The following is a 20,562-nucleotide window of genomic DNA, read 5'->3' on the forward strand; positions in this document are numbered from 1 at the left end:
GGCACAGTGTTGACCACAAATTTACCTTTCTAGATAAATGGCAGATGTAAGCAGTTGTGCTAGAGGAGTTCCACTTTCCTGTTAGCAGGATTGGAATTGGCATAACCCAGGCTTCCCTAACATCCCAGTACCTAAATGCACTTTTCACAAGTCCCTGCAGTCCACATCTTGTTGCTCTTGCAGCAGCAGTGAAGATGGAACTACTGTTGCCCTAGGTGTTCCCAGTCGAAGAAGGGTGTCTCAGTTGAAGAACCCCTTTCCCCCTTGGAAAACCTGACTTAGATCCTTGTTTAAATTTAGCCAGCTGCCAGCAAGTGCTTTGAGCACATAACATGATTGCTGTGTTTACCCTTCCATTACGAAGCACTTCAAGCAATATATGGTAATATGTAATATAAAAATGTACATCCTTGACTATGAAATGATTTCTGCCTTTAAAGGAAAGTGTTAGTAAAAGTCTGACCCTTCTTTAAAACTGTTCATATTACAGCATTTGCACTTATCAAATTATTGATACTGTGTTTTTTGCTTTCAGCTCTTCCAAAACCTCCAACTGAGCCACTAGTGACTGAGACGACTGCCACCAGTGTGACTCTCACCTGGGACTCGGGAAATGCTGACCCTATCTCCTATTATGTTATCCAGTACAAGCCCAAGTCCTTAGAGGGCACTTTCCAAGAAGTGGATGGTGTGGCAACCACCCGCTATAGCATTGGTGGCCTGAGCCCCTTCTCAGAATATGAGTTCCGCATTATCGCTGTAAACAACATTGGCAGAAGTCTCTCTAGTGAGTTGGTTGAGGCACGGACAGGAGAGCAAGCCCCATCAAGCCCACCCCTCAAAGTGAAGGCACGGATGCTGAGTGCCAGCACCATGCTGGTCCAATGGGAACAACCTGAAGAGCCCAATGGGATGATTCGGGGCTACCGAGTGTACTATACCATTGACCCCCACCTATCTCTCAGCAAGTGGCAGAAACACAACACTGATGATAGCCATCTCACCACTGTAGGCAGCTTGATAACTGGGGCCACCTATAGTATCCGTGTCTTGGCTTTCACCTCAGTAGGAGATGGCCCCCCTTCTGAAGTCATCCAGATCAAGGCTCAGCAGGGTGGTATGTATTTGGTGTGAGCTCTATCACCTCCCTCTCCTGCTTTCCCTTGCTATTCCAAAGAGCTAATATTTTCGGTCCAAAGCCATGGTTGAAGTGTGATCCAGAGACTTTAGGGATTGATGGACAACTTGTACTTTTCAAAGAGGTGTTCCACCAGCACTGTGGAGGCAAATACATAAGAGTAGTGTTTATAGGAGAGGAGCATCTGCATAGTTAACAGCTGACTTAAGTATGGAAGTGGATACCTGAGTTAATCACTTTAGTTAATCACTGAGAAAGAATATAAGTTATCTTTGTTTTAACCTGGAGTTTAGAGGATTGTGTTAAGCATAATTCATGAAAATGCTGTTGAGGGCTTGTGCCTTACAAATTTTCTAACACTGCTCTGGAACCACACTCCCCAGCTGACTCTTGTTTTATCGGTCTCCAGTTCCATCTCAACCAGCTGACTTCCAAGCTGAGGCAGAGTCTGACACACGAATCTTGCTGACATGGCTGCCAGCACCTCAGGAACGCATCACCAAGTATGAATTGGTGTACTGGGAAGGGACAGATGGGATCCAGGTGAGGGACGCCATAACCCATTGCTGGTAAAAAAATAAAAAAAAAGTATCAAAATTTTCTTTTGTGCTATCTGTTAGAGTTAGACCCAGTTTGATTGTTGATGAAAATGATATTTGCATAAATAGGGCTTCTTGCAGCTGCAAGAACATTAAAATCCACATCCCATTGGATTGTGAACTTATACCAGAGTCCCACTTCCCGGTGATACTTGAAAGAGTTCCTGCAGCTGCGTGCAGTAGTAGTTTTTGGTGGCAATCTCACCTTTGCATAAATATTTGGATCAGGCCTCAGAGGTTATCTAGTGACAGTTACATAAACTATTAAACTGTAACTCTGAAGTGAAGGCCAGTCACAGCTTGTCACTTGAACTTATATTAACACATACCTCACTAGCCAAAAGTTTCCAGTATCTAGGAACTGAAAGTGATTCGTTCAGCATCAGTGTAGTGAGAATGCACAAGTTCCATTTAGCAGTGAAATTATCTCCTTGAAACAATTTAAGGGTTGCATAAGATGAACATAGATTGTTCACTGTGCTTAAAAAAATACATAACTTCTACACCAGTTAGCTAAATTCCTTGCCAAGAAACTATAAATTCTGTTCCTGGTATGAATAATACAAATAAAAGCAAATTTGTATATATCTATTGGTGTACGTAATTTTTCTGCTAGTCATGGGGAGGGTCAATAAGCTATGAAGGATACTGAAGCCCCACTGCCCTGACCACTGGAAGTCCCACCAGTCCTACATTGGCTCAGAAATTTAAAAGGTAAAGGTGTCCCCGCACTTGTAGTGCGAGTCGTTTCCGACTCTTAGGGTGCCGTCTTGCGACGTTTACTAGGCAGACCATATATATGGGGTGGGATTGCCAGTTCCTTCCCCAGCCTTTCTTTACCCCCCAGCATATGCCGGGTACTCGTTTTACCGACCACGGATGGATGGAAGGTTGAGTGGACCTCGACCCCTTTTACCGGAGATTCGACTTCCTCCTTCCGTTGGACTCGAACTCTGGCCGTGAGCAGAGCTTTAGCTGCGTTACCACCGCTTACCTCTCTAAGCAGACATTATATTCACCTTTTACAGCCTATCTTTGTAGCCCTAGGGTCTAGATTTTTTTAAAGTGAGGAATACATACAGTCCTGCCAAAGACCAGTTCACCTGAGGGTTCCATATTGGAACCTAGGTCAACCCAGATTTAACAACACAATATAGGTAAAAATGTATTGGATTTCTATAAGTACAGATTTGGGTCTGTTTTTGAACTTTATGCCTTCTGTATTATGGTTACACATTGTAGACACTGCTTAAAACAATACATACCACCAAACAGTGACAAAATGAAGACAGAAAACCAATATTTTGGTTTAGGAGAGGAAGACCTGTGAAAAATCCTTGGGAGCCTTCCTGATCCTTATATGTAGGTGGCATGTGTTTGGATTTGTAAAATGGCATTGCTAGTATGTAGTACTAGTAAGCATCTATGGCCAAGAGTCCAGGACTATTGCGGGCATGGGATGAAGTAGCATCAAAGGCTATGCTCTTTCTTAATTTCCATCCAACTAAAAGAAAAACTTGCCTCTTACCTTTTCTAGCATAAGGTGGAATTTGACCAGACCTCATCATATGCACTTGAAGGGCTCAAGCCAGATACACTCTACAAGTTCCAGCTGGGAGCCCGCTCTGAGCTGGGCCTGGGGGTCTATACCCCAGTTTTGGAAGCCCGGACAGCACAGTCCAGTAAGTGTCTCTGCTTGGTTGCAAGAGAGTGAGGGAGGGCAAAAGCTTCAATGTTTTTGTATGAGAGTTAATGGGGAGGTTGGAACCAGCAGCAAGAGAGATGTGGAGTGGACAGGCCAGCTATGGCTCTGAAGCAGGGGCCATTTGGCCAGGGTAAGTCTTGTCCTTCTGTCCTTTAGACCATGCTTTCCCCTTTCAACAGGTGGACTCACAGATATGCTGGGCAAAGGGAATAGGTGGGATAAACTGATGGGATTTATTCCTTGTATCTCTGTGAGTTTACTGGCATATCCTCTCCCTCTTCAATTCAGTTGTAGTGGGTTTAGACTGAGTGTTATAGTATCTGCACCTGGTGCATGCATCTCCCTACTCTGCATGTACTCATACCCCAGTCAGAAAGACACCATTGCTCGTCTTTTCCCTGCCCTCCCCAGGCATATCCAATCATCTCTGTACAAGAGGGAGTGCTGCACACATTGCATTACTGCTACACTTCAAGCATTTGTAAGCCTAGAAGTATTAACTTAGGGGGTGGTGGGATTTGATCTTTGCAAATAGATGGAATAATTAATAGCTTCGTAAGAGATGTATGGTGAGTGAGATATGCAGAGCAGTGTATCATGTGGATGCTTGACTTTTATGGAGTGGAAGAAGGAAAAAGATTGCTGTGTGGTTTTTGCTTCTAGGTTTTGAAGGCTTGAGAAACAGCACCAGGCAATAGTGGAGTTAGTCAGAAGGCCAGATAAAGACCCAAATCGGATCACTTTCATGCTCTTCATGTGCTGGTGGAGTAAGAGACCAATGCACCCTTAGTGGCAGCTCAAAGTGCTGCACATAAGCAGATTAAAAGCTATTAAAGAGCTCTGAGATAAGCTTGTTTTCACTAATGATTTTGGAGCTTGCTTTATTTAAAAAGCATTAAAGGGGGAAAGACAGGCATTTCTATTTGTGCCATTTGTCAAGGATTTAGTGGCTGTGTGGGATAAGCAATAGAAGAGGCAACAGCCGCCCTCTCTGTGGGGAGCCAGAGAGTGCCCAGGATAAATCAGAGTGGGGAAGAATTGTTCCACTCATGAATGGAATGACCTTTCCTCCTTTCATTAGCATATTAGTCATAAGGATTCCAGCAGCCCTGTTTAACTTGCTCTTCAGCTAATGGGATCTTAGCGCCAGTACAATGGATTGGACAAAATATATGAAAATATTCAGATGGAGGTATTATAAATATTTTACATTAGGGAGGACACACTGAGTGTGGAGACTGGTAATTGCTCTGTTAGCAGTTACTGATGGAGCATGTGTATTGATAGGCTGTGACAGGGCACTTTCCCAGCAATCATGCTAACAAGGCAGAACAGACAGATATCAGAAGCAAATGGCAATGCAGCTGTCTCCAAACTGCAAGTCATACATGGCTCTATGTAACTGGGCCATGTTAGGAGCCTGTGCAAGGAGCATAAAGTCCAGCAACTAAAAGAAGCTTAATCCTGATTTTATGTTATTTTACCCATTCAGTTTCTAATCCACAGCTAAAAGAAGGATCCTATATTCATGCCTTTAGGGTGAGGACATGTGTGGTGCCAAAGCATTTGTTTCCCTTGGTGTGAAACCCATCCAATGAAATACAACATTTGGAGCATGAATTAATTGGCCATGATAACTGAGAAACCTGTTCCAAAGAGCCCATCAATAGGAATTCTCAATTTTACCTGTCCTTGAATAGTGTCTGAAAACAGCTCTCAGAATCAGAAAAGTTTTGCAGAGTTGATTTGTTGCGAGAGACCCATGAAACCCAGGTTTCTACCAATCAGTACAAAAATAAAGGGGATGACATGCCTCGAACAATTCCTGTTGAGCTTTTTTCTCATCCATATTTACTTTTTTGTCATCACAGATTTTATGTGGAGCTAGTAAAGCATCTGAGTTTAACATAGAGCCATATGCTGATTTAGCGAAATACAAAACTATCTTTCTAAAGTGTTTGCAGTGGCATGTTGAACAGCATCTGTGTGACAGAAGCAGGGAAGGGCTCTCTGACAGAATACTTCCATGATACAAATTGTAAAAAGATAGGTGCCATTGCTCCAGCCCTGGCTGTGTTTCCTAGCCTCAGAGATATATGGTCTAGCTTTGATGATTCAGTGATAAGGTAAGGTCAGTGCATATAGTCCAGGCCAAATTGCATATTATATTTGTAATGTTAGCCAATAGCCCCTTCCCCATTATACATTTCCCTCAGGATGGATCTGTTTAGCAGTGGAAAAAAGGGGTAGAGTAGGGGTAGCCAATGTCATGCCCTTCAGATGTTTTGGACTCCAACTCCCATCAACCCTAGCCAGGTAGTCCTCTAATCACACACAGGATCTTTGTCCCTTTATATGTTATGCCAGGGCAAAGTGCTGCCACTTCTAGCATTTTGCCTAGGGTTGATTATCTTGTTCAAAACCCCTGCTGTGTACTCATTTGTTCCTCTACGTAGAAACATTGAAAGCAGGCTACTGGGGACCCAGTGTTCATCATGCAAGCAGCGTTCACATGAGCATGAATTAGAGGCGCTTGCATTTCCAGGGAGGACATAGCCTGAGCATAGCAAGTGTGTTTATATTGCCTCTGATAATATTTGTATGTGTCATGATGTTCATAGTTCAAAATATGTGGATAATGTGTGTGCATGTGCATGTTGGTGTGCATTTCTGTCTCATGTACTTTTCCCATTTATTCTGCTTGTGTTGCTGAGTTTTATTTTGACTTCTTCCAATGTTAAGCTGCAGCTTGTGTGTTGGCATTTTGCAGGTGTGACTCTTACCCAGCAGTCAGCAGAAATGGGAAATCCCCCTGTCTCGTTGCTCCAGTTACTAAGCTTGCTGATAATTCTCCTCCTAGTTGCTGGAAGCTTTGCCAATCAGAGGTTAATAGGCAAAAAATTTCCCAGTGAGACCTACTCTCCAAAATCTTTGACTTGTCAGGGAAAGATTATTATCTACAGTTAATTTAAGCTCTCTTCTTGCCCAAGGAACCCATGCTTTCAGTATCTGCTTCTCACATCCCGTGTCTCTTTCATGGGTTATACCTATACTCACTTTGTTTTCCTCCTCTATTGCCTTGGCTTTCTTTCTTCTCTACATCTCTGGTCCACCTCAACAGTGTTGTTGCAAGACACTCTACCTCTGGAAATCTTCCTCATAGCCTTAGGAGACTCCAGTTCTGTGCCGTACTCAGTAGTTTCACAAACGTGGAGCTATATGTCAAATACAACAAATCTATCCTCCAGGATTGCCTGCTTGTGCCAGTTAGTGCACAGTTTAGTCAGACTGTCCACAAAAGATGTATACCTTAATAACCTTCTTTAGATTGAGCATTACTGAGTTATTAAAGGAACACAGCAACAGTGTTCTTAATTTCTTCTTGATTTCCATCATTTTCAGACTTCGAATTCTTTCTTGTCAATTCCTGCCCTCATATTCTCATCTGTTACATATCCTATTGATATCTCATCTCTCCGAGTCTTGTACCTTCTAATTCTCTCTTCTTTTCTTCTGTACAAAGATAAACACTGGTATCATTCTAGATCCCATACTGTACATGGCACAAACTGCCTTTCATAGGCCTAACTCCTCTGCATATATTTCACAAACACAAGAAAGAAGGGGTTTTGCTCTATGTTAGGCTATGCTGGCTGGGTAAGAGCTCCCTGTAGATTATGTATTTTGCCCAGTCATTTCCCCTCATCTCCCCGCTTCCTTCATTTTATTTATCCCTAGCCCCTTCTGCCCCACCCCAAGAGGTCACGTGTGTAAGCACCAGCTCCACTACTATCCGGGTAAGTTGGGTACCACCACCAGCTCAGAGCCGCAACGGAGTCATCACCCAGTATTCCATCGCATACCAAGCGGTGGAAGGAGAGGACAGCACCAAGCATGTGGTTGAGGGCCTTGGACATGAGCATTCCAGCTGGGAGATCAACAACCTGGAGAAATGGACAGAGTACAAGGTGTGGGTGAGGGCTCACACAGACGTGGGCCCTGGGCCAGAGAGCATCCCTGTCTTGGTTCGCACTGAAGAAGACGGTAGGTTCCTGCCTGACACATGGCTGAAGGTAACAAGGACACTTTTGGTGCTGCCAAAGGTGTAGCATTTGTAGTGTTATTGGGTTTCTTTCTCCCTTTTGTCAGCAAAGTTCACCTGGGACCTGCTTCCAAGGCATATGCACACACACCTTAAAAGCAAGAAGGGCAGCTGCTTTTCCAGGTGCCTAAGAGCAGTCAATAAGAAAAAAAGGGGTTCATATATATGAAATATAATCAAAATGCCTGCTTCTAGGAGGAAGGGCAGGATGTAAATTAAATAAATAAATAATGAATTTCTTTTCTATCACATGGGCAGAGTAACTCTCTGTCGGGGACATTCTGAAGCAAAAAATGCATTGTATTAACTAGCCTGTCTGTTATGTCATGCTAGCATAAGCCTCTTCTGTAGAGAATGCCAGTGTTCATGGTGTCAGAAGGCACTTCCAAGGCTGCATCCTTACCTCAGAGGCCAGAGAGGGCACAGGCAATCAAACAGGAAAAGGGAACCACTCAGCAAACTGAGAACAGGCATTCTTCGATTGTACCACCCATGCTATGCTATCACTTGCAGTAGTGCACTCCTGGGAAGAGGTGCATAGCAGTGTTCACTACCTACTTTTGAAGGTTGCTAGTGCATCTGTGTATCCTGCTGCCTGAATTGTTTGCTTCAGTTCTCATTTAGCAAATCCTTAGCCAGAGGGAAACTCCTGTCTTAGAAATGTCGCAGGAAGCTCTCTGCATAGGTTTCAGGGTTGCACAGTTGACTGTCCCAGCTAGGCTGTCTATCAGGAGTGGTTTTAGAACCTTCTGATGCACTGGTTTCTCATGAACAGGAGCACAAAAAGGGGGTGAAATGCTTTTGCATCTTGAAATATAATTGGTAGCTAATGCACCCTTCTTATAACTGGGGTGACCTCCATTGCCCCACCATAATTCAGTCCCTTTAATGGTGGCTATAGAAACTTTGCAATTGCTGACGCTTCCAGAAGATTCACAACCACTGCCCCAGCCATGGAGCAGAAAGGGAGTGTTAACCAGATACCACACTGCTGTGAGATTTGCTTTCCACTCACTTTTTGGAGAGGATGAATAACAATCTGGAAAAGACACCCCCTCTCCCAAGTTTATACAGCAAAATGGATTGAGGTCTATGATCCCTTTCCTCATTCCACATTTAGCCCTGCCTCCACCCTTTGCTAATATATGTATCTTTCCCCTCTGTGCTCCTCTTCAAGTAATTATCTACAATTAAGAGTGAGATCTGTGGAAAATAACCAGTTGCCTGAGGGTGAGTGGCTGCCTGCCTGCCTGCCTGCCTGCATAGAACAATCCTTGCATGTTTCATCCAGTTCTCTGTCCCCAATTAACCTTGTGCTGCACTGGCAATTGGGGAACAGTGTGCTTTGGGGCTCCATGGATTTGTCCTGTAATAGCAGAATGATCTTCTAAGCTTTCAAGCTAATGCTAAGCAGCAGTGTACAGGAACGGTACTCTGGAGATAACATATGGCCTGCCCCTGATAGCATAAGAAGGAGGGGCTTACTAAGAGCCTAATTATTATTTTTTTTACTTTTTTTTCAATGTCAGTATAAGAATCCAGAATAGTAATATTATTTTTCCAAATTGTGAATAGGGCATAAATGCTTCTCCTGGCATATAAATTCAGAATTTTCAGGCAATTGCCATTTTTCACTATTCTCAAAAAACATTTTCTAATCTGAATGGCCAACCAAGAATGTCCGTTTCCAAGGTCTGCCTTCATCCTTATCGGCTATATAGCAGAGCAGGTGTGGGAACCTTTGGACCTCTAGATGTTGCTGAACTACAATTCCCATGAGCTCCAGCAAGCATGGCCAATGTCCAAGGATGATAGGAGTTGAAGTTCAGCAACATGTAGAAGGCCAAAGGTTTCCCACACCTGCCTTAGAGCAATTATCATAAATGCCCTATTTTAATCATTGGTAGCATTGGATGTGGTAAATCATTAGCTATGGTTAATAGTTTACCTTGAGCATCCTGATCATTATGTATGTATGTATTTATTTATTTAATTTATATCCCTCCCTTCCTCCTAGAAAGAGCCCGGGGCGGTAAACAAAAACACTAAAAGCTGTCTAAAACATCTTATTTATTTATTTATTGCATTTGTATACCATCCCATAGCCAAAGGTTTTTGGGTAGTTTACAACAATTAAAAACATTAAAAACAAATACACAAATTTTAAAACACATTTTTTAAAAAAGCAATTTTAAAACACATGCTAAAATGCCTAGGAGAAGAGGAAAGTCTTGACCTGGCACCAAAAGATAACAGTGTTGGTGCCAGGTGCACCTCATCAGGGAGATCATTCCATAATTTGGGGGGCACCACTGAGAAGGCCCTTTCCCTTGTTGCCAGCCTCCCAGCTTCCCTCGGAGTAGGCACCCGGAGGAGGGCTTTTGACGTTGAGCGTAGTGTACGGGTGGGTTCATACCGGAAGAGGCTTTCCATCAGGTATTGTGGTCCTAAGCCATGTAAGGCTTTATAGGTTAAAACCAGCACCTTGAATCGAGCTCGGAAACATACAGGCAGCCAATGCAAGTGGGCCAGAATCGGTTTTATATGTTTGAACCGTCTGGTCCCTGTTACCAATCTGGCCGCTGCATTTTGCACAAGCTGCAGCTTCCAAACTGTCTTCAAAGGCAGCCCCACATAGAGCGCATTGCAGTAATCTAACCTGGAGGTTACCAGAGCATGGACAACTGAAGCCAGGTTATCCCTGTCCAGATAGGGGCGTAGCTGGGCCACCAGCTGAAGTTGGTAGAAGGCACTCCATGCCACCAAGGCTACCTGAGCCTCACGTGACAGAGATGGTTCTAGGAGAACCCCCAAGCTACGAACCTGCTCCTTCAGGGGGAGTGCAACCCCATCCAGGACAGTTTGGACATCCACCATCCGGTCAGAAGAACCACCCACTAACAGCATCTCAGTCTTGTCTGGATTGAGCCTCACTTTATTAGCCCTCATCCAGTCCATTGTCTCAGCCAGGCACTGGTTCAGCATATTGACAGCCTCACCTGAAGAGGATGAAAAGGAGAAATAGAACTGTGTGTCATCAGCAAACTGATGGCAACACACTCCAAAGCTCTGGATGACCACACCCAACAGTTTCATGTAGATGTTGAACAGCATGGGGGACAGAAATGACCCCTGTGGAACCCCATACTGGAGAGTCCAGGGCGCCGAGCAATGTTCCCCAAGCACCACCTTCTGGAGCCAACCCACCAAGTAGGAGCAGAACCACCGCCATGCAGTCCCTCCCACTCCCAACTCAGCCAGTCTTCCCAGGAGGATACCATGGTCGATGGTATCGAAAGCCGCTGAGAGATCAAGCAGAATCAACAGTCACACTCCCCCTGTCTCTCTCCTGACAGAGGTCATCATACAGGGCGACCAAGGCTGTTTCCGTGCCAAAACCAGGCCTGAAACCCGACTGAAATGGATCCAGATAATCAGTCTCATCCAAGAGTGTCTGGAGCTGGCTTTAAAAGACTTTAAAACATACTAAAACTGTGCTGCCCAAAGTCGAGGAAATCAGGCTCAGACTCAGTTGGGGTTGTGCTGTCAAAAACAGGGGCTGGGGCACCCTGTGAGTCCACCCTGCTGTCTGCCCCCTCTTACAACAATTTGGTACATGCATCCACTCAGCAGATACCATTCTTTGCCAACCTTGGCTACCACCCATGCACCTTTGCCACCCTCAGCTCTAATCCAGCTATCCCAGCCAGCTGGATTGCTGGAGCTCCTTCCCACGCCTGAAGGACCGTGGTGAATGCTGACTGAACTTCATCACAGACCTGCCTGCTTCTCAGGAAAATGTTAGTTTTGATTGTCATGGACGCCTTCAATAAAATGGTTTATTTCATTCCCTTTGCCGGACTGCCAACCGTGAGGGAGACGGCCCAGTTGTTTGTTCAACAGGTTTTCCGGCTGTACGGACTCCCCACCAGTTTGGTCTTGGATCGGGGGACCCAGTTTATGGCGTGGTTCTGGCGCACCTTGTGGCAGCTGTTACAGGGCCAGCTGGGGATGTCATCCGTGCACCACCCCCAGACAGATGGGCAAACAGAGAAAGTGAACACAGCTTTGGAGCAGTACCTCCACTGGTATGTGAACTACCAGTAAGATAACTGGGTGTCCTTGCTGCCCCTACCTGAATTCGCTTATAACAATTTGGTACGCACATCCACTTGGCAGACACCGTTCTTTGCCAGTTTTGGCTATCACCTGTGCACCTTCGCCACCCTAAGCTCTAATCTGGCTGTCCCAGCAGCAGCAGAGTTTGTGCAGCAGTTGCAAGTCATGCAGCAGCTGCTACAAGAACAATTAGCAAGGGCTAAAGCCAACTACAAAAGAGTAGCAGACAAGCCTTGCCAGCTGGGCCCCGAAATACAAGTAGGCGACAGAGTGTGGCTCTCCACTCATTACTTGCCGATGCAGGTTCCCTGCCACAAGTTCTAGGTTCGGAGGCTGGGATCCTTCAAAGTAGAAACACAAATCAACTAGATCACCTTCCGCCTATGCTTACCCACCCCCTTAAAGATCCACCCAGTATTTCACTGATCCCTGCTCATCCCAGAGAAGCCACCAAACCCCCACCAAGCACCCAAGGCTCCACCCCCACCAGTCATAGTTGATGGTCAAGAGGAGTATGAAGTGGAGCAGATCCACTGTCTGCTGCCTCCCCAGGATCCCACTCTAAATCCTTATCCTCTGTTTTGCCCTCATCTATCCACCCCCTCCCTGCATGGCTCACAACATCATCATTGTATTTTGGGGCAAAGGTGGGTGGGTGGTGAAATGTAGTTAATATGGAAGTGGAACCTAGTGAAGAACTGGGCCCACCGCACACACCACTGGTTCAACTTGCAGGCCATCTGGAGGCTCTCTAAGTTCCAGTGGTTGGTGCGGACCTTCACTTCATGCTGAGCTCCCTCCAGGAGGTGCCACCAGGTCTCAAAAGCATCACAGATGGCGAGTAACTCTTTCTCCCAGACTGTGTAGTTTCCGCACTAGTCAGCTTTCGAGAGAAGTGAGTGCAGGGTTGTAACGCCCCCCCTTTTGGTCTGGTTGTAATAACCCCGGTCCAATGGCAATGTCCGACGCATCAGTCTCCACCGCAAAAGTGTGTTGGGGGTCTGCATGCTGGAGTGTTGACGCTGAGGAAAACAGCAGCTTTAGATCCTCGAAAGCCTGTTGAGCCACTTCAGTCCATTGGAAGGGGCCTGCCCCTTTAGGCAGTCAGTGAGCTGTCAAGTTAGAGAAGGCTGTGATGAAACATCGATAATAGTTGGCAAAGCCCAGAAACCGCTACAGGATTTTCTTGATTTGGGGGGAGTGCCAGGAGAGCATGCAGTGCACCTTCCCCGGATCCATTTCGAATCCTGTGGGGATAATACAGTAACCCAGAAAGTCCAGGGTGGTCAAGTCGAAACCACACTTCTCCAGCTTGATGTACATGTGATGCTCTCTCAGTCTGTGCAGCACCGCCTGCACATGTAACTCATGCTGCTCTGGAGAGTCAGAGTATATAAGGATGTCATCCAAATAAACTATCATAGAGTGGTCCAGGTAGTCCCACAAGATGTGATTCATGAAATATTGGAAGACAGCTGGGGCATTCTATAGTCCAAACACATGACCAGGTACTCAAAGTGGCCATACTGGGTCTTGAAAGCAGTTTTCCACTCATCCCCCTCCTTGATTCTAGCAAGGTTGTAAGCTCTGCGTAAGCCTAGCTTGGTAGGTACACCACGTAGGCCTCGCTTGTCTATACGCAGATGCTCCAGCCTCTCATTAATGAGAGGCAAGGGGTAACTGTTGGGGATGGTGATCTTGTTATGCTCCCTGTAGTCATGACAAGGTCACAGCTCCTGCTTTTTTTTCTTGACAAACAGCAGTGAGGGTCCGGCATGCGAGTTGGACGGTCGAATGAACCCTCTCTGCAAGTTGGTGTCGAGGAACTCCCTCAGCACCGCCAGCTGAGGCTCTGACAAGGAATAAATGCACCCCAAGGGGATGCTAGCTCCCAGACCAAGTCTACAGCACAGTCATAAGGACGGGGGGGGGGAGCTGGGCAGCTTCCTTTTTATCAAAAATGTTCTGAAACTGTTTGTATTTGTTAGGCAGATGGGTCTCCTTGGGCGGGGACATGGCAGCCAGCATCACTGGGATGGCCATCTCTGGAGGCTGGCAACGCCACTCACAGTAATCGATTGGAAGGTCGCCGTAGCCTTTCCCCAAGAGATGGCAGGATTGTGCTGGGCCAGCCAGGTCATTCCCAGAACCACCAGCAATCGAGGCAAATCGGCTAAATAAAACGGCATCCTTTCCACATGTCCCAGTATCTCCACTCTCAACTCTGCTGTGGCTTGAGTTACTGCCCCCGACATCAGGGGCCACCCATCAGTGGTCTCCACAGACAGCAGTGTCTTGAGCTTGATGATTGGCACACTGTGTTTTTTGGCGAAGCTCAAGTCCATAAAGTTTCTGGATGCACCTGAGTCTACCATAGCAAATATTTGAACATCTTGCCCTGTGGGCAAGCCTAGGTGGGCTGGCAAATGTAAAGCAGACTTTGGCAGGAGAGGCTTAATTTGAGGTCACTGACTCACAGTTGAACCCAGCTTGTGGACCTCTACAAGAGCTAGAATTTGAAGTTTTCCTACATCAGGGCCTTTTCTGACTTAGAGAGGTACATCTTAGCCAGGTGCCTCACCTTCCCACAATATATACACAGTTCCTCTTTCCGACTCTTCTCTTTCTCTGCCTCTGACAGGCGTGGCCATGCCCCCCCCAATCTGGATGAGCATCAAGGTTTCCATGCCAGGGGAGATGCGGGTGCGGGGGAGTGGTAAGGGAGGCAAGGATCAAGCTGTCTCAGCTTTGTGCTCCTCACAACGACCTTCAAGCCGGCTGTCTATCTGCAGGCACAAATGGACCAGCTCTGGGAATGTATCCAGCTGCAAGGCTCATGCCAACTCGTCTAGGACCTCTTCACTAAGCCCATTGCAGTACAAATACATTAAACCAAAATCATTAAAGTCTGTTTCCTGGCTAAGTATACAAAAGGCGTTAGTGAAAGTCCCAACTGAGTTTTTCCCCTGTCACAGGTTTCCCAGTTGGAAGGACATGGTTTCTCTCCACTGGGGATCTCAAAAGATCTCTGCCATGGCATCAACAAAGGCAGTATACTGGGTCAACATGGGGCTGTTTTGGAGCAACAACGGGGTGGCCCACTGGGCAGCCTCTCCTAAGGGACTGATGATGAATGCCTCCTTCACGTTGTCATTGGGGAATTCCGACTGCTGCATTCATATGTAAAGCTCACAGTAGGCTATGAACGTGGTTAATTGCTCTACTTTCCAACTGTAGTGGGCAGGCATTCCCACTGGAGACTTGATATGAGGTGTTGGCATGGGCGGGATGGGTCCCTGTGCTTGCTGCGTGGGGATCCCCTTGGTCACTAGTTGAGTCATTTGTAGGTGCAAGGTCTGATTCTTGGTTCATAGAGACAGTGTCTCAGTTCAAAGGCTCTGAACTTCGGTTAACAGGTTTTCCCCTGGCTCCACCACTCGCTTCCATTCCTTCCATCATGGGGGCATCGGTTGGAGGAGGTTGTGGCTGAGTCAAACTGTCCTCCTCAAGTTGAGGAAATCAGGCTCAGACTTTTTCTCTATTAATGTAATAGATACATAGTTTGCCTCATTAACCTAACTACTATTTCTAGGAACTTTGCACTGGTCTAACTGACTAAGTGTGACCTCGCAACTCCAAGACGTTAACTTAGCAACTGGGTTCCCCCCTGAGTCCCCTTAAGTAGGCCTGGATTGCGCACAAATGAAGACTCCACCTCAGCTCAGTCTGTTGAACTTTCCGCCTCAAGCACCTCCGAGCATGGAGCAAAGGTGGTTTGATCTCAGCCTGCCCCTCTGACAGAGAGGGGCTGCTAGCTGTCAGTTCAGGCATGGGAAGTTGGGCAGCGCTCTGCTGAGAAACATCTGACGTGTAAGGTTGAATCTCTGACAGTGGCAGATTGTCCAGTGGAAAGTGTCAGACACACTGGGTGGTGCTTCCACAGGGGATCAGGAGCTGAGAGGGCTGAGCTGTCAAAGATAGGGGCTGGGGTGCCCTGTGAGTCCACCCCACTGTCTGCCCCCTCCCTGGGATCCCAGTCCAAGTCCTCATCCTCTGTTTCACCCTCGTCTATCCACCCCCTCCCTGCATGGCTCACGACAAAAACAAAACATCTTTAAAAACATATTAAAATAAAACAACATTAAAAACATATTTAAACAAAGTGTCTTTAAAAAATATTAAAACAAAACATCTTAAAACATCTTTTAAAAAAATCTTTACAAACATCTTAAAAAGCAATTCCGGCACAGATGCAGACTAAGATAAGGTCTCTGCTTAAAAGGCTTGTTGAAAAAGGAAGGTCTTCAGTGGGCACCAAAAAGGTAACAGAGATGGTGCCTGTCTAATATTTAAGGGGAGGGAATTCCAAAGTGGCACTAACTAAAGGTCCATTTCCTATGTTGTGCGGAATAGACCTCCTGATAAGATGATTTCTGCAGGAGGCCCTCACCTGCAGAGCACAGTGATCGACTGGGTATAGAGGTAAGATGATCTTTCAGGTATCCTGGTCCCAAGCTGCATAGGGCTTTCTACACCAAAACCAGAACCTTAAACTTGGCCTAATAGCTAATGGACAGCCAGTGCAATTATTTCAGCAACCCTGCCCCAGTGAGCAATTGCACCACCGCCTTTTACACCAGCTGGGGCTTCCAAACCAACCTCAAGGACAGCCCCACATAGAGCCTGTTACAGTAATCCATCCTGGAGGTTACCAATGCATGGACAACAGTGGTCAAGCTATCCCAGACCAGAAATGGCTGCAGCTGACTTACCAGCTGAAGCTGGTAAAAGGCACTCCTAGCTACTGAGGTCACCCGGGCTTCTAGCAACAAAGATGGATCCAGGAGCTCCTCCAGACTATGAACGTGCTATTTCAGAGGTAGTACGACCCCATCCAAAGCAGGCAATTGACCAACTATCTGAACTCAAGAGCTACCAACCCACAGCGCCTCCATCTTGCTAGTATTCAGACTCAGTTTATTGGCCCTCATCAAGCCCACAACCAAGTCCAGGTCCAGGTCCAGGGCTTGCACAGCTTTTCCTGATTCAGATGTTACAGAGAAATAGAACTGGATATCATCAGCATACTGCTGGTACCTTGATCCAAATCTCCTGATGACTGCTCCCAGGGGCTTCATACAAATGTTAAGCAGTGTTGGGGACAAGATGGTATTCTGTGGCACCCCACAGCACGACTGCCAGGGAGCCAAAAGACAATCACCCAATGCTATTCTCTGAAAACGACCCTGGAGATAGGATTGGAACCACTGTAAAATATCCATCTCATCTGATATCCATCTCATCAAGTTGACTCAGAAGAATACTATGGCAATAATATCAAAAGCCACTGAGAGATCAAGTAAAAATAACAGGGTCACACTCCCCCTGTCCTTCTCCCAATAAAGGTCATCCATCAGGGCAACCAAGGCCGATTCAGTCCCATAACCAGACCTGAACTCAGATTGGAATGGGTCAAGATAATCTTTGTCATCCAAGAGTACTTGCAATTGCTGCGCCACAGCCCTCTCAATCACCTTCCCTAAGAAGGGGGTATTTGTGACCAGGCAGTAGTTGTAACACCAATGAATCCAGGGTGGGCTTTCTTTAGGAGCAATGTGATCACCACCTCTTTCAGGGCAGCTGGGACCACTCCCTCCCGCAAAGACCTGTTGACCACACCCTGGATCCTCTCAGTCATACCCCCTCGGCAAGCTTTAATAAGCCAAGAAGGGCAGGGATCAAGAGGACACACATCATCAGGTCGCATCAACTGAAACTGATCCCAAGAAGCTGCAGCAGACATTGCACTGGACACCTCATTGGGGACTACAGTATATTTTGGATTGCTCCATGGAGGCGAATAACTTTGCTCTTGAAGTGTCTTGCAAAATTAACAGCAGTTCTCCAAAGGGTCTAAAACTTCATTTCCTGTAGTTGATGTCATCAGACCCCTGACAGTATGGAAAAGCTCCATTGAACGGCTACTTGATAATGTGATGGAGGCAGAGAAGTGGGCCTTTTCGCTGCCCTCAGCACCACACAGTAGTCACAGTTGTGATGTTTTACTCGTGCCCAATCAACCTCACAGCATATCTTTTGCCACTTGCCATCATCCAGCCTGTTTCATTGCCCTTAGCTCACTGGTGTACCAAGGTGCAAACCAGGTTCCAAAATGCCAGAGAGGGTGCTCAGGGGCAACTGTGTTAAGAACCTGATGAGTCTTCTTGTTCCACAGTATGACAAGGGCATCATCAAGGTCACCTATTCTATCTACTGTAAACTTCCCCAGAGCATTCAGGAATCCTGTGGATTCCATTAATCTCCAGAGGCGGACCATCTTAATATGTCCACCATCCCTGAGGTGAGGACTGGAGCCATAAGTCTAAACTTCACCAGGAAGTGGTCTGACCACGACAATAGGGTGACATCCCCCCCTCCAGACCACTTCTGCTGGAGTAAAAAACAAGTTAAGAGTATGCTATGTCCTGTGTGTCGGACCAGTGACAACTTGAGACAGCCTCATGGTTGTCATGGAGGTGATGAAGTCCCGAGCCAGTACACTAGAGGCAGCCTCAGCATGGACATTGAAATCACCCAGAATTATCATTCTGGGCTCCTCCAATACCACAGCCAAGAGGAGCTGCTGGGCAGCTGGGTGGGCAGTACACCAGCAGCAACCCTAGTTTATTGTCTCTTTGGCCCAACACCAGGTGCAGACCCTCACAGCCAGTTCCAAGGCAGGAAATTTTACGGACTACAGCAACCCCTCCCCCTATTCCTGCAGCCTGTGCTGGTGTTGCACCAAGTATCCAGGTGGTCAAAGCTGGGTCAGATCAACTCCTCTCAGCTCACCCACTCAGGTCTTGGTAATTCACACCAAATTGGTACCCTTATCCATGATGAAATTATGGATGAGTGTGGTCTTCTTGTGTACCAATCTGGCATTAAACAACAGCGCACACAGACCAGTGGGCACAACAGATAAGCAACCAGGAACCTGTCACTGGAAGGAGTGGGAGCAAGGAATAAGGCGTAAATAGCCTTGCCCTTGTCTTACATGGTAGCTCATCACCTCCCCATGGCTATACCTTCCTCTGCCCATGATAATAAAATTGGGGTGGCATCACCCATGTCCCTCTTTTCCAAGACTTCTCCTAAACACATGATATAGACAACGAGCCCACGAACAAACCTACAGAACCACTTATCTCAGTACACCTCTGAGAGAATTTAATAAATAATCACTGTTTATTTTGCCTAATAAACATTTTTTGCAAGCCATTGTCCCTAATGTCATGCAATTTTTGAATGTTATTTTCACCAACATATCAATTTTATATCCATACTTTCAACTAGCACACACATATTTGCTGGTGGGGGTTGAAGAACTGCATTGTATATTATATATTGTATATTGATTTTTATGTTGTAAACCGCCTAGAGAGCTTCGGCTATGGGGCGGTATAGAAATTTAATAAATAATAATAACAATTTCACACAGGGCACATCTACTTCCCCTCCCCCTCATCTCACACCCCAGGAGGGCTAGTCTTCATAGAATCATAGAGTTGGAAGGGGCTTATAAGGCCATTGAGTCCAATCTCCTGCTCAATGCAGGAATCCAACTTAAAGCATACCCGACCGGTGGCTATCCAGCTGCCTCTTGAATGCCTCCAGTGTTGGTGAGCCCACCACCTCCCTAGGTAATTGGTTCTACCAGTTATAGACTCTCTGAAGGCATCTGACGGCTTTCTCCTATCATACAGTTCACTGCACAGGCTCTCACCTTGCACAGAAACCACATATGCATCTTACAAGCTCCCCACTACCAATCTCCTCTAGGTTGGTTTTTTAAAAAATCTGTTTCACTCCTCCGTACTAGTGTGGGGGAAAACAAACCATAATTCCCAGGTTAGCATTACATCTGAACCAGGGATCGTGGTTTGTTTAGCACTACATCTGAACCAGGGATCATGGTTTGTTTTGCTCCAAAGAAACCATTCATGTGAAACAAACCATGATTAAGTTTATCTAGACCGATTTCAGTCCAATTCCGGGTCCAGCCATGACACTGAAAGCACCTTAATCCCTCTGGTTGATGACATGCATTGGGAGAAAGGTTTGGGGGGTGCAACCCTGCCTATTCTCCTTGATCTCTTTGTGGCTTTTGATCCTGGTATTCTTCAGTTGTGGCTGGTTCACCAGCTATGGCCCCTTTAGGACAGAGATGACTTGACTGTTAACTTCCAGGCTGGATTATTGCAGTGCAGAGCTGCCCACAAAGAAGACTCTGAAACTTTGACTGATCTAAACTGCAGCAGTTTAATTTAGAACTCATGTAACTCCTGTTTTAAAACAGTTGCCAGTTTGTTGCCAGGCCTTATTCAAAGTGCTTATATTTGTGTTTAAAGCTCTAAATGACTTAGGCCCAAAATATCTATAAGACTGCTTCCTTCTCTACAGACCATCTAAGGGTTAAGATTGGCAGAGGGGGCTCTCTTGGTAGTTCCACTGCCCTCAGAAATTCAGGGGGTGGCAGCCTAGGAGAGGCCCTTCTCTGTGGCAGACCATACACAGTGCATCTGGCACTTTCATGGTATAGCTTTCATAATGAAATTTAGCAAATTAGTAAACATCCCTGGTAGCCAGGGATTGTGGTTTGTTTCTCCTATGTGCTAGCAAGGAGGTATGAAGTGGGCACTCTTGGCATGTTAATGGTAAATCATTAACTATGCAGCCAGTGTGTACCTGTTATCTGTCCACTCCTTGCTGTGTATGTATGGGGGTGGGGTATTTAGTGATCTAGGCAGAGCTTTGCCTCTCCTTTTGCCACTACTTCAGTAGTGGGATGACCTTGTTCAACAACACAATTATTGTGTTGCTATTCACTCCCCTGGCA

At 46.1% G+C, this 20,562-nt stretch overlaps 1 protein-coding gene across 10 annotated transcripts in view; it reads left to right on the top strand.

Moving 5' to 3' along the window:
- The window catches only part of PTPRF (protein tyrosine phosphatase receptor type F), an 834,986-nt gene that overhangs the window by 737,981 nt on the left and 76,443 nt on the right, over window positions 1-20,562 (top strand). For all 10 annotated transcript variants that reach the window (XM_061632671.1, XM_061632670.1, XM_061632668.1 and 7 more), the window contains 4 exons: window positions 536-1,117; window positions 1,548-1,681; window positions 3,275-3,419; window positions 7,181-7,486. In XM_061632671.1, coding sequence (XP_061488655.1) covers window positions 536-1,117; window positions 1,548-1,681; window positions 3,275-3,419; window positions 7,181-7,486 — 1,167 coding nt within the window. The remainder of the gene's footprint in view (window positions 1-535; window positions 1,118-1,547; window positions 1,682-3,274; window positions 3,420-7,180; window positions 7,487-20,562) is intronic.

This window comes from Rhineura floridana, chromosome 6, assembly GCF_030035675.1.
Source record: "Rhineura floridana isolate rRhiFlo1 chromosome 6, rRhiFlo1.hap2, whole genome shotgun sequence".
NCBI lineage: Eukaryota > Metazoa > Chordata > Lepidosauria > Squamata > Rhineuridae > Rhineura > Rhineura floridana.